The sequence below is a fragment of the Pelodiscus sinensis genome, chromosome 32 (assembly GCF_049634645.1).
Source record: "Pelodiscus sinensis isolate JC-2024 chromosome 32, ASM4963464v1, whole genome shotgun sequence".
NCBI classification, from domain to species: domain Eukaryota; kingdom Metazoa; phylum Chordata; order Testudines; family Trionychidae; genus Pelodiscus; species Pelodiscus sinensis.
Genome location: NC_134742.1, coordinates 2,866,342 through 2,879,224, shown reverse-complemented (window position 1 = coordinate 2,879,224; position 12,883 = coordinate 2,866,342). Strand labels below are relative to the sequence as shown.

Below are 12,883 nucleotides of genomic sequence, written 5' to 3'. Positions count from 1 at the left end.
GAAGCCGGCTGCTGTGCGGCAGCTCATGTGGCCAAGGTAAAGCCCCAGCCCACAGAACTGCCAGAGACAGACAGCTTTAGGTTTCGCAGCTGCTGCAGCCCTGCAGCCAGCGGTTCATGGCCCAGCACTGTTCCACGGACTGGTGCTTTACACATTAACGCAGTGGTTCTTCACCTCTTTGGCACTGTTACCCCTTAAGCTTAACCAATAAGCCAAAATTACCCCTCCTCCTTTTTAAAATGGCAATAGACAAAAAGAAAATTCCGATTAATCATTTTCATTGTATTTTGTTATCTCATGCATGATGTTGAAAAAAATTGAACTACTATTGTATTTTAAAGGTATTATCATCTGAAATATTCCAAACTGTGCCTTGAGGGATAATTACCCCCATGTTAAGAACCACTGCACTAACAAATGAAATCTGAGAGGTTTCCTCCTGGGGGATGGGCTGATGCATGACCTGTGTGGAATCTCTGATGTCTAGTGAGGTGTGAGTTGTACCCAACGCTTTTCCTACAGTCAAGGCAGTTATATGGTCTCTCTCATTTGTGGGTTCTCTCATGGGTAGTGAGGGCTGATCGCTGAGTGAAACCTTTCCCACACTCATGGCATTTACAGGGTCTCTCTTCCTTGCATGTACTCTCTGATGTCTCATAAGATTTGAGGTTTGCCTGAAGCTTTTTCCACAGTCAAGACATGTGTATGGTCTCTTTCCTGTGTGCAATCTTTGATGGATAATAAGGTGTGAACTCTGACTGAAGCTTTCCCCACAGTCAAAGCACTTATACGGTTTCTCTCCTGTGTGGGTTCGCTCATGTCCAATGAGGGCTGATTGCTCCCTGAAAACTTTTCCACACTCATGGCACTGATATGGTCTCTCTCCTGTGTGGGTTCTCTCATGTCTAATGAGGGCTGATCGCTGAGTGAAACCTTTCCCACACTCATGGCATTTATATGGTTTCTCTCCTGTGTGGGTTCTCTCATGGACAGTAAGGTCTGATCGCTGAGTGAAACCTTTCCCACACTCATGGCATGTATATGGTCTCTCTCCCGTGTGGGTCCTCTTATGGACAGTAAGGGCTGACTGATTAATGAAACCTTTCCCACACTCATGGCATTTATAGGGTCTCTCTCCTGTGTGGGTTCTCTTATGGACAGTAAGAGCTGATAGCATAATGAAATCTTTCCCACACTCATGGCATTTATATGGGCTCTTGTTTGTGTGCATTCTCTGATGGATAATATGGTGTGAGCAACCAATGACACTTTCCCCGCAGTCAAAGCACTTGTATAGTTTCTCTCCTGTGTGGGTTCTCATATGTCTGATGAGGGCTGATTGCTGAGTGAAACATTTCCCACACTCATGGCATTGGTATGGTCTCTCTCCTGTGTGGGTCCTCCCATGGACAGTCAGGTCTGATCGCTGAGCGAAACTCTTCCCACATTCATGGCATTTATATGGTTTCTCTCCTATGTGGGTAAACGTATGGAGAGTAAGAGCTGATTGTATAATGAAACCTTTTCCACAATCAAGGCATTTATATGGTCTCTCTCCCACGTGGGTTCTCTCGTGTCTAGTAAGAGCTGATCGCTGAGTGAAACCTTTCCCACACTCAAGGCATTTGCAGAGTCTCTCTCCTGTGTGTCCTCTCTGGGGCAGAATAAGGCCTGACTTCTCACTCCATCTTTTCCCACAGTCTGAGCATTCACAGGGTTTTTTTCCATTGCAATTTGTCTGCTGGGCTGGAGTTTCCTTGGGATCCTTGGATCCTCCGCCACATTCAATGGATTCTTCCACTTTACTGCTTGCATTGCTCTCCAGCTGCCTCTCTGCCCTGTGTCCATTCCCCCAGAATTTCCCCTGTTCCACACACTGGGAAAAATCCCCTTCAGCTCCTTCCACAAATGTTCCCTGTGATACTACGGATCCAGGCCCTTCCTCCTGTCGATTCTCCTCCTTGCTCTCCCTCACTGTCCTAGCACCTGCTGGGAAAGAGAGAATCCAGGCAGGAGTCACTGTCTGTGCTGGAGAGAAACGGCCAACAGGGTAATGGCAAAGACAGAAAGCACAACACAATAATTGTTCGGGAAACTGAGACATTAGATTGTGCCTCCACATCCCCCCCAAACACTCCCAGGGATAGAAACATAGGGAAGAAACTCCTGACAGCAACAGGATGGCTGGGGAGTTGTGACAGGTATTTGCCAGGATGACACCTGCAGCCCTACCTTGGAGACACGGGGTGAAATTTAGAGCTCTCACTGCTCATTTTAGGGAGTCTCCGCTTTTTCCTGCACTCACCGCAAATATTCTGTTTTCGTTTCCTTGACTCCTCACCTATGTGGGTGCCTCTCAGGGTTTCCATTTCTTTGGAGGGCTGGAGATCTGGGACCCACGGCTCTTCCCCTCGTTCCAGCCAGACAATCAGGTCAGGTTTGGGAATAGGGAATCCTGCAAGGGATGAAATCAGGCAAAGTGAAGGCACATGGACTTTGGGCAGAGTATGTGTCACAAGAAACACGCCCTGAGCTCAATCTAATCCTGTATAGGATTGTGGTAACTCAGACATTTTGAGAGCAACAGATTTCTGGGGCAGAATGGTGTAGGAAATGTGTTTAAGTTGGGATTTTATTCACTCTGCTTGCTTTGTTATGATGATTTCTACTGTCCTGTAGTAACCTCATTTTCCCTGGGCACTGCAGCACTATCTAGATGGTGACAGGAATTTGGGGGTGACTCACTAAGGGAGGATGCCCAGGCCAGCACATTCACAATGGCCCAGGTTCATGGCAATCTGAGCCTGAGACGGGTGTGTGACCAGATGACACCTTCTGCCTGGGAAGTTGGACATAGGTTGGACACGGGGCTCGCTGCAGCTAGAGATGAGCTGTGGGGGGTGGAAGTGAGTCTTGCTGGCTCAGAGGGCAGGGCCCTTGGCTCTGGGCCCCTTTCTCCCCAAGATGGATTGTATTGAGTGCTCCTGGTTCCTGTGCTAACAAGTCTGTTCTACCTGCCAGCTGAGTGTCACGTCTGGCTGTGGATGGGGGGTGCAGGGCCTGGTGACTCCCCACCCCTCAGTGACAGAGGGTGTTACGTCTGCACCAGGAGTTTTAATGATCTGCAGGCTCTGGGGATTGCTGACACACACACAGCTCTGGGGGCACACACAGCTCTGGGGGTAAACACCTGCCTAATTCCAAGCCTGAGGAATCTAGAGCTCTCCCCACGGATGGAGTCAGTCCCAAGAAGGCAGGTGAACAGTGTGTGTAGGAGAAATAATGTAGGCAGGACAGTGCCCTGGTTCTGGCCCCCTGAAAGCTGGAGGGATGGGGATGAATTAGCATGCCCCTTAGGTGTCTGACTCCCCTGTTCCCCAGAAGGGATCACGGTGATGAAAGTGTCTCCCACAAAGGGGCTGTGGGCCCCACTCCCCTCTAATCGAACTGATCACATGCAGAAATGTCAGCCCCGGGGCTTTGCTAGCTGTGGGGACAGGAATCCTTACCCAGCGAGGCCACAGTCTCGTAGTTCTCCTGCATGACGTCCCTGTAGAGGGCTCTCTGAGCGGGGTCCAGCAGCGCCCCCTGCCCCGTGGTAAAATACACAGCCACCTCCTCGAAGGTCACCGGCATCTGAAACAACAGGGACCCCCACTCAACGCCTGCCACCCCAGCCACAACTTCACTCATCAACAATAGGATGAGCCAGGCTGGGTCAGACCAAAGGCCCATCTAGCCCAGTGTCCTGTCTGCACACAGTGGCCAATGCAGGTGTCCCAGAGAGAAAGAACAAAACAGGGAATCACCAAGTGATCCATCCCCTGTCGCCTATTCCTAGTTTCTGGCAAACAGAGGCTCAGGACACCCTACCGGCCCATCCTGGCTAATAGCCATTGATGGACCAATGGAGACTCTGCTCAGTTTTCTCAGCTCTGTCCACGGGGTGTTTCCTCTTTCAGAAAAGGGAGAACATTCACCCCTCTCCCTCCCAATGGGCCTGTTCAGATAATCAGGCCCTAGACTGAGCAACTCCAAGCAGGTTTATCCTACCCTGCCCCTTCCCTGCCTCACTCTGGCTGTGTCTAGACTGGCAAGTTTTTCCACAAAATCATATGATTTTGCGGAAAAATTTGCCAGCTGTCTACACTGGCCACTTGAATTACTGGAAAAGCACTGACGATCTCATGTAAAATCATCAGTGCTTTTCTGGAAATACTATGCTGCGAAAATGGCGATCGGGGCTTTTTTGCGGAAAACCGGGTCTAGATTGGCCACGGACGCTTTTGCAGAAAAGCATCCTGCCAATCTAGACGTGCTTTTCCAAAAATGCTTTTAACGGAAAACTTTTCCATTAAAAGCATTTCCGGAAAATCATGCCAGTGTAGACGTAGCCTCTGTGTATTTCCTGCCCTCACCCTCTACAATAACCCCCCTGCAGCTCCCCACAAAATCCCTTACCCGAGCAGACTCCACCACAGCCATTTCCTTGCCCTGTCACCTGAAGGATGGGACAATCTGGAGCAAAGTGGGGACGTGATTCTTCAGCCTGTCAGGGTGAGAGGGGTGACGGTTTCCAAAGGGGGTTTGGTCCATTTCACATCCCACCTCCCCCAGGCTCTCTCCCTGCAGACAGATGCTCTAGGTTCCACCACAATGGGAAACACTCAGTTGTGTGGTTACAACACAGGCCTGGCCCCTCCCCCAGGGCTGAGCCCACGAGGCACTTTTACACCCTCCCCAGGACAGAGTCTCTGACACAGACGTTCCAAATCTGCCACTCTGGGGGATTCCCCAACACTGTCCCTGAGGGCAGCATCCCCCTCCCTCATCACATGGGGGCTGGGAGGGGCAGGAACTGGCTTTTCTCTCCTTGCCCCTTGCTGCCAGGACAGTCAATCTGCCCGAGTGAGGCAGTGAATGGGTCTGGGCAGGTTTGGAGGCTGGGAATCTCTCTATGTCCTGCTCCTGCTGCCCCTGCTGGTCTCACCATCCCCCTTCCTGCCTCCTGCCCTCTCCCCTCTGCTGGGAGCACTGGTGCCTGCCCTGTGCCCATGGGCATTTGCTCTCCAGCGGGAGTCTGGCTGTGTCACTGAAGGCAGCAGCTCTGGGACCCACAGGCACACAGGGCCCCCCCTCCCCACCAGCACAAACTCAGGTTGAAAGAGACTGGTTTCAGGTTGAATCATGTTCCTGCCCCTCCCAAGCTTTGTCCCCCAGTTCTCTCCCCGTCACCTGGAGCTATGCCAGCACAGCCTGGGGCTGCCCCAAGGGGCAAGTCACAGGCACCGGGGAACATCCCCACCCAGGGTGGGCACAGAGGGGCTGCAGTGAACATCCCTCCCTGCTATAGACCCACTGCTCAGCCTGGGTCCCCAGATCATGATGTCGGAGGTAGCAGCATCAATCTGAAACTCAACCAGCTGTAGGGCTCTGTGTCCTAAGCAGAGACAGACACCAGCCTCCTCTGTCTGTGCCATGACCTCCCCACATTCCTGAGCCCCTGGACTGCCCCACAGCCCCCAGGGACAGCTCAGCAGATGCAGATTCCATTCACCAGCTGGACTCACCAGAGCTGAACCAGACCCAGAGAATCAGGATTTTTAACTGAGTCTGAACAAGACTTGAACCATCATTTTCCCTCTTTACTCACTCAGTGAATCTGAACTAACTGGGGAGTCCCAGTTTCATGGCTGTGCTTTGCAGTGACTATGGTCTGACATGGAATCCTGGGCAGAAATCAGAAGCAACCACCCAGGCCTGTCGACTCAGGTCCCACAAATGCACAGATTGCTTAAAATGCAGACCTGAACTTTGGGAGCCATGTAGTGGAGAAGGGTGGGTAAGGGTGGAGGAGGGGCTGCCCAGGGATAGTTGACATGTAAATGCTGAGCCCTTAGAACAGAAGTGGGGAACCTTTTTTGGGTGGGGGGCGATGACCCACAGATAAATCAGTGGGGGGCCACACACAAGCGAGACGCTCCCGCCTGGGAAAAAGGCACTCCTCACAATCCCCTCGCACACCAGAGCCTTGGGGAGCCCAGGCTAGTAGATTTTGTGTGCTCCAGCCCTCAGGGTGGATGGCAGGGGGCTAGTGTGCCAGCGTGGGCTCCCCAATGTGTGGGGAGGACCCCTTAGCCTTGGGGGGGGGGGTCGGCTGCAGGCAAGTCAGTGTTCCCCACCCCTGCCTTAGAGGGAACTTCCCTGAGCATCCCTCCCCACAATGCTTGTGCGAGCAGTTTTAGGGAAACAGATCCCCCCTTCCCCACTGCTGAGGGGAGCAGCCCCTCCCCCTCTTGACCCCACAGCCTGGGAGAGCTACCAGTGTCTCTCTCACCAGCCCCGATTCCTGTGTGTTCCCCCCTCCAGCACCCCACAGCCCCATGGCTCCTCCCCCTGCCTCTCTGCTCCCGCTTCCCTGCCCCCTGCAAGCCCTGCGGCTGCAGCAGCTTCCCTCTGCCCAGGACAGGTCGCTCACACAGGTTGCTGGTAGCTGCCTGGGGGAGGGAGGGGTCCGAGGCTGCAAGGAGCGAGGGGCGCCCTGGCCCCTGCAAGTCCCTGCCTACGCCGACTGCAGGAGCGGGGCTGCTCCGCCCGGCGCCCCCCGGGTCCTAACGCCCGCGTTGTATCTGGGGCTGGCTGGAGGTGGCTAGCTGGTGTTGTTCTGTATCGCACCGCCACCCCCAGGCCAGCTGAAAGGTGCCGGGGGGCAGAGGGGTCAATTGCCCAGGGACTGGTGATTGAAGAGGGCTGGACGATGGTTTACAGACACACACACACCCCGCACCCCACTGGGGCACCACACCAAGTATGTTCCAGGATGGATCAACAACCGTGGCACTGAGCCGGTCTGTATGTAAGCGGGGGAATGATCGCGCTATTGTGGGGAACTTTCCTGGCAAACCAAAAAACTCCCACAGAATTTTAGTAAGGGGTAACAGTCCCCTTACATGTACAAACCACTGGCCAGGCTTATGCCTCCCCTGAGCCTGTCTGCCTATGCATGGAGGCAGGGCAGGGAAGTGACACCTGCATGAGGGGCAGACACAGCCAGACCCGTGGGAAGCTGCCACACGCCACTCTCAGTGGGAAATGGCAGCTGCAGCGTCAGAGACCTTCCTCCCGCCTGAAACCAGGTCAGGGAGCCCCAAAAGCTCTAGCCAAGGCACAAAGCAAGCCTGGCTGCCATTGCAGGGCATTTCCCAGAGGGTCAAGCTCCTGCCAACCTGAGAAAAGTGGAGCCTTCCAGTCAGGGGGCCAAAAGGCCCTCCCCCAGAAACTCCATCGAGGCAAGAAATCAGCTTGGCCAAGGCTCAGAATCCCTGCAGAGAAACTCAGTCACTTGAGGGCAACTGATTAGCAGTGCTCTGGTGTAGCTACAAGTCAGCGATTTACAAGCAATTGACATTATGTTCATATTCCTTTTACCTTAATGGTGAGGTCTTTGAATTAAAAAAATGGAAACAAACAACAAAACTAGAACTAACCAAAAAGATTGGTTTTTGTTTGCAACATTATTTGTTGAGACAGAAATATATGTACAATATTTATAACAGTGATCACCTAAAACTTTTTTTAAAAAATTGTATTGATAACATTATGATTATAGCCTAACCATGCTGTTAAAATAACGTGGTGCCATATATTTTTTAAAGAAACCATAGAACGGTGACGTTTGTTGCAACAAAATAAAAATAATAAAAAACAGTCGCATGACACATAACATAGAAACTCTAGGACATATTACAATTAAAAACACATGGGGCCAGAATTCTATTTATGACTATTCCAAATAAGAAAAACAAAAATAAACAAATAAAAAGGGTTAAACGTTTAAATGTTAATTCTTTATTTAAACATTTAATAAAAACTGATAAAAAATCATATTGATGCTTGCCAAATTTCTTGCATTAATTTAATAATGTTTGGCATTTCCATTTCTTCATATAAACTCGGTTTTAAAGCTCTGCTGTCTGGTACTATGAAAAGCCCCAGTTTCAAATACTAGTAAATTAGTGCTTAGGGTTAGAAGCAATGCAGGTTTTTCTGTTGCTTGTAACTCCAGCTGTTGCAATCCTGAGGGTTCAAATGATTGTTATTAAGTTACTAGATTTATTTAAAGAAGAGTTGTTACCTTGTTTTCTCTTTGTTCCTTGTTTCCTTCTGTTTTCAACTGTCTTAGCTTTTGGAGGTTTCTGTGAAAACTGCAACTTCCAACAATGTATCAAAGTGAGGACAACAAAGAGAGAGGGGAAGAAAGTGGGGGTGGGGAAGGGTGAGGAGCAGCCTAGGAATGTGGGAAGACTTGAGCGGAGAGAGATTAACTCTTAATGTAACATGCAGCAGCAGGAAATTCAGCAAACTGAGGAAGGCTCTACAGGGGAGCATCCCAGTATGTAAAAATACTAGTGCAGGAAGGGTATATTTGCAGCTATGAACAAGGAATGTAGTTCTGTAGGTCTTGCTAAGCAGTTGAGAACCTGCACCCTGGGGTGTTATCCTGGCTCTGAGGTGGGGGGGATAGTTACCTGCTCTTGTAAAACCTAAGTTTTCTCCCCCAGTGTCTCTGGCTTCTATCTCCATGCCCAGTGGATTGTGGGAGCAGGGCTTGGTCATTCAGATGTATGGTGCCCTACGCCGGGGGAGGTGTTGCCTTACAGGGAGGCTGCGCTGATAGATTTGGGGGCAGGAGCAGGGCAAGGAGGCGTAGATGCAGGAACAGGAGGAGTGGCTGCAGCACCCCCACATTTGCAGTTAACCTGGCTGTATCCCAAAGCAGTGCCTCAGTGTAGAGATACCCTCAATGATTTGGGCAGACCCATTGGAATAGAAGTTTGCCAGCAGGCACATGCCACCTTCTGCTGGGAGGCCCTGGGAAGGGCTAGTTTGCACAGGCTGCCCAAGGCCCTTCCCAGCATCAGGAAGAAAGAGCAGGGGTGGAGAAAGCCCCCAGAATTCCTGTTGCCTGGCAGGGGAGAGACACAGGACAAAGCTTTGCTGAGAAGTTTCACTCTCTGATGGAGCATCAGACCCGAGCTCAGCAATAGCAGCTCCTGGCCCTAACCAGGAGGCCAGCAGGTGGGTGACAGTCAGTGTTTCCTGCCCACACTGGGCTTGCTGGGCAAGGGAGGAGGCTGGTCCATTTTCTATTGCCCAGAGGGGACAGGAACAGAAAGCGACAGGAAGGAAATTGAGCCTAAGGCCACTCTTGTGAGTCTGTATCACACACACATGCACAACAGCCCTGTGCTCAGGCAGTGCTTGCTGTGACAGAAAGCGACCCCCCCACCCCCACCTTTTGCTCCATGTCACAGCCTGAGCCCAGCCACACGCACTGACACAAACTCCAACCCTGCTTCAGAGCCAGTCAGCGGCACCACAAGCACCGCACCAGGGAAACTCCAGAAGAACAAGCCTCCTCTGCTTCCATTTACCACATTGCAGCCCTCTCTGCACCTCCCCAGCCAGCCCTGCAGCTCCGCCAGGCAGCACCCTCTGCAGGTGGGAATTCTTTCCTAGCACCATGGGGCTGGGCTGCTCCCATACTGGCGGAATGCACTCACACAAAGCTTTACACAGCCCAGGACATACCCAGGTACAGTAGGGTGCCCCTCACTCCTGACTCAGGGACCCCTGCTGTCCCAGCCCTGTGCCACCCCTCACTCTTGAGCTACATCCCCCTACTACTTTCCTGGATCCCTCCCAGCCCAACGGTGCCCCTCAGTCCCAACCTGCACCTACCTGCAGATGTGCCTGGTTACTTCCCTGCTCCACTTCCAACCCAGAGCCTGCTGCCAGCTTGGCCCTGTGGTGCCCCTCATTCATGCCCCACAGGGGCCAAGAGGCCCTGGCAGGAAAAACACTGACAGGAGGCTAACATGATGGAACCGGGCTCTTGGCTTTAGCTGCCTCCCAACCAGGCTGCTCTGCCAATTCTGTGTCCTCAGAAAGAGACAAGACTAAAGCAGGCAGGGACCCCACCTGAGGCTCAAGCCCAAACCCAGCCAGAGACTAAGAGCCTCACATTCCAGGTTATAGTAATAGAAATGTAGCCATGTTAGTCTGGGGTAGCTAAAGCAAAATGCAGGACTATGTAGCACTTTAAAGACTAACAAGATGGTTTATTAGATGATGAGCTTTCGTGGGCCAGACCCACTTCCTCAGATCAAATAGTGGAAGAAAATAGTCACAACCGTATATACCAAAGGATACAATTAAAAAAATGAACACATATGAAAAGGACAAATCACATTTCAGAACAGGAGGGGGATGCGGGGGGGAGGGGAAAGGAAGGAAGTTAAGTGTCTGTGAATTAATGATATTAGAGGTGGGGAGAGTTAGATGTCTGTGAGCTAATGGTATTAGAGGTGATAATTGGGGAAGCTATCTTGGTAATGGGTAAGATAGTTTGAGTCTTTGTTAACAAAGGCTAACTTTGTGTTAACAAAGACTCAAACTATCTTACCCATTACCAAGATAGCTTCCCCAATTATCACCTCTAATACCATTAGCTCACAGACATCTAACTCTCCCCACCTCTAATATCATTAATTCACAGACACTTAACTTCCTTCCTTCCTTCCCCCCCTCCCCCGCATCCCCCTCCTGTTCTGAAATGTGATTTGTCCTTTTCATATGTGTTCATTTTTTTAATTGTATCCTTTGGTATATATGGTTGTGACTATTTTCTTCCACTTTTTGATCTGAGGAAGTGGGTCTGGCCCACGAAAGCTCATCATCTAATAAACCATCTTGTTAGTCTTTAAAATGCTACATAGTCCTGCATTTTGCTTTATTCCAGGTTATCACTGTTTACTGCACTTCTCTCTCTCCCCCTCCCAAGCCTGTCAAACCCCAGGCAAGGTAACTTTCTCTTGGCAAACGAGCTGGCACGCAGCAGTCCAGGTGCACTGAATGCCCAGCTGTTTTTCATAGGCTGGCAGAACCAAGGCATGGGATTCTTCTGTGTCCAGATGTGCTAAGCAGCTGCCAGCCAAGCCCCCAAGTGCTGGTCTGTTCCTTATCTCCCCAGTCAGGCTAATCCCCGCCTCTACATGTTATAGTCTCCACTTTGCCTGCCTGGCTTTTAGCCAAGGACCTGTTGCATGTGAGGTAAATGTGACACCCACTGCACTACAGAACCCAGCCTGCGCCTTTTGGGGGCTTTTCTCAGCAGACAGCCCCTCAGCCATTTGCCTTTTGCAGAACAGGCAATCAAAGGGCACCAAGAACATGTTTTCGCTCACTAGACAATCAGCGCAAACGCTGCAAGAGCATCTCTAGTTTTCCTGCCTTAGAAGGAGACAAAACCCACCCAGCAAAGCTCACACCCACCCTGCTTTTCCATGGGTGTTGTCTTGCCCCCACCCAGGGACCCATTCAACTCAACAGGGAACCAAACTGCAGGCACATCCAGGGAAAGGTTCTCACCTCATGCTGCAGGGACTGAGAACAGTTGGGCCATTTTAGGCCAGAGCACAAGGCTGTCGGATTCTTCCCTGAGCCCCATGGAAACCCAAGCCAGAGCTGTGGGACACAACCCGCACCTGAGCTGTTGCCCCTGGAATGAGATGGGTGGGTCAGGACAGCTTGGTACAGGCAGGAGAATTAACTCAAGTAGCAGAGCGTTTGCTTTGCATGTGAGAGGCAGTGGGATTGATGCCCATGTTCCCCAGCTGCCCGGGGCACCAACCGCTGGGGGGCGTCTTGACGGCAGCTGTAAGGGGCATGCGGCGTCCCTTATAGTTGCCATGAGGCACCACGTGCCCGGCTCCCGCAGCACCGGCCCAGCAGCGCCTTCCCCGTGATGGCCGTGGGGCCCTGCATGCCCAGCATGCATCAGCAGCGGTGACCAGGCTGGGCTGGGCAGCGCATGTGCCGTGTGCCCCAGGGACGGGTCCCAGGCTGTGCGCCAGCAGCCAAGGCCGGGCTGCGCATGCGCCATGCACGCTAGGGGCGGGCTCACGTACCCTGGGGGTGGGGGCAGGCCCACACATGTGCCTTGCGCCCAGGGGTGGCACCACACGCCCGGGGTGCCAAAATGGCTAAGGCCAGCCCTGCCTGGAATTAGGTGATCCTGGTGTGATGGACTCCCTCCCTTATGCTTTATGAAATGGATTTATGGACATGAATATACATAACTCAAAAGTCCTATGAAATAATTTGCTCAAGTAACCTATCAATCTTCATGCCATGATCTGCTGGTTGTGTTTAGTTTGTATTTTATGTGTAAAATTAGGCACATGGAGCGGGGAATACTTTGTGAGTTTTAAATGTGTAAATGAGAGTCATTGAGGGTGTTACTCTCGCTGTCTTGATGAGCAACTGTTAAAGAATCTCTTTTGTCCTTAAGTCTGAGCAGTGGTTGGTAGGGAGTGGCCTCAATTCTTGAAAAAAAATACAGGATAGCAAGGGCCTTGGTCTTTTGGCTGGGCTGCACCCGAAGGAAGGAGCCAAAGACCCCAGAGTGGGGAGATAGCCCTGGTTTGGAGGGGCAGCTGGAAAAGAGTATTTTGTTTAGGGTGAGTTTGAAAAAGTTTGTTCTGAGCTTTCAGTGTAGAATTAGCTAAGCACTTTTGTTTCTTTTGATTTCTAATCTACTTTGCTCTGCCAGTGCTCACTTACTGCCTCTTAAATCCTACTGCGTGTACTTAATAAAATTGCTTCTATTTACACTGGGTTTTATAGAAAATAATTGTTAGCTGGAGGGCAACCAGTGTATAAATTCTCCCTATTAAGGCTAAAAGGGAGCTTACACAGGTAATTCACTGGGGAGAGGGGATTGATCCTATTTAGGAGTGGAGCTGGGCCTAAAACTGCACTCACCTTGGACCTGAAGAGGTTCCATGTCTGTACTGCTTCTCAGAGCGTAGATGGAGCCTAG

At 51.3% G+C, this 12,883-nt stretch overlaps 1 protein-coding gene across 1 annotated transcript; it reads right to left on the bottom strand.

Moving 5' to 3' along the window:
- Positions 1-393: 393 nt before the first annotated feature.
- Positions 394-12,760, bottom strand: LOC106731302 (uncharacterized). Its single transcript, XM_075913588.1, is given in 6 exon segments — positions 394-632; positions 635-1,989; positions 2,306-2,455; positions 3,510-3,636; positions 8,135-8,204; positions 11,431-12,760. Coding segments are annotated over 6 exon segments (1,794 nt in total). The 5' UTR covers positions 11,436-12,760; the 3' UTR covers positions 394-545.
- Between the last annotated feature and the right edge of the window lie 123 nt (positions 12,761-12,883).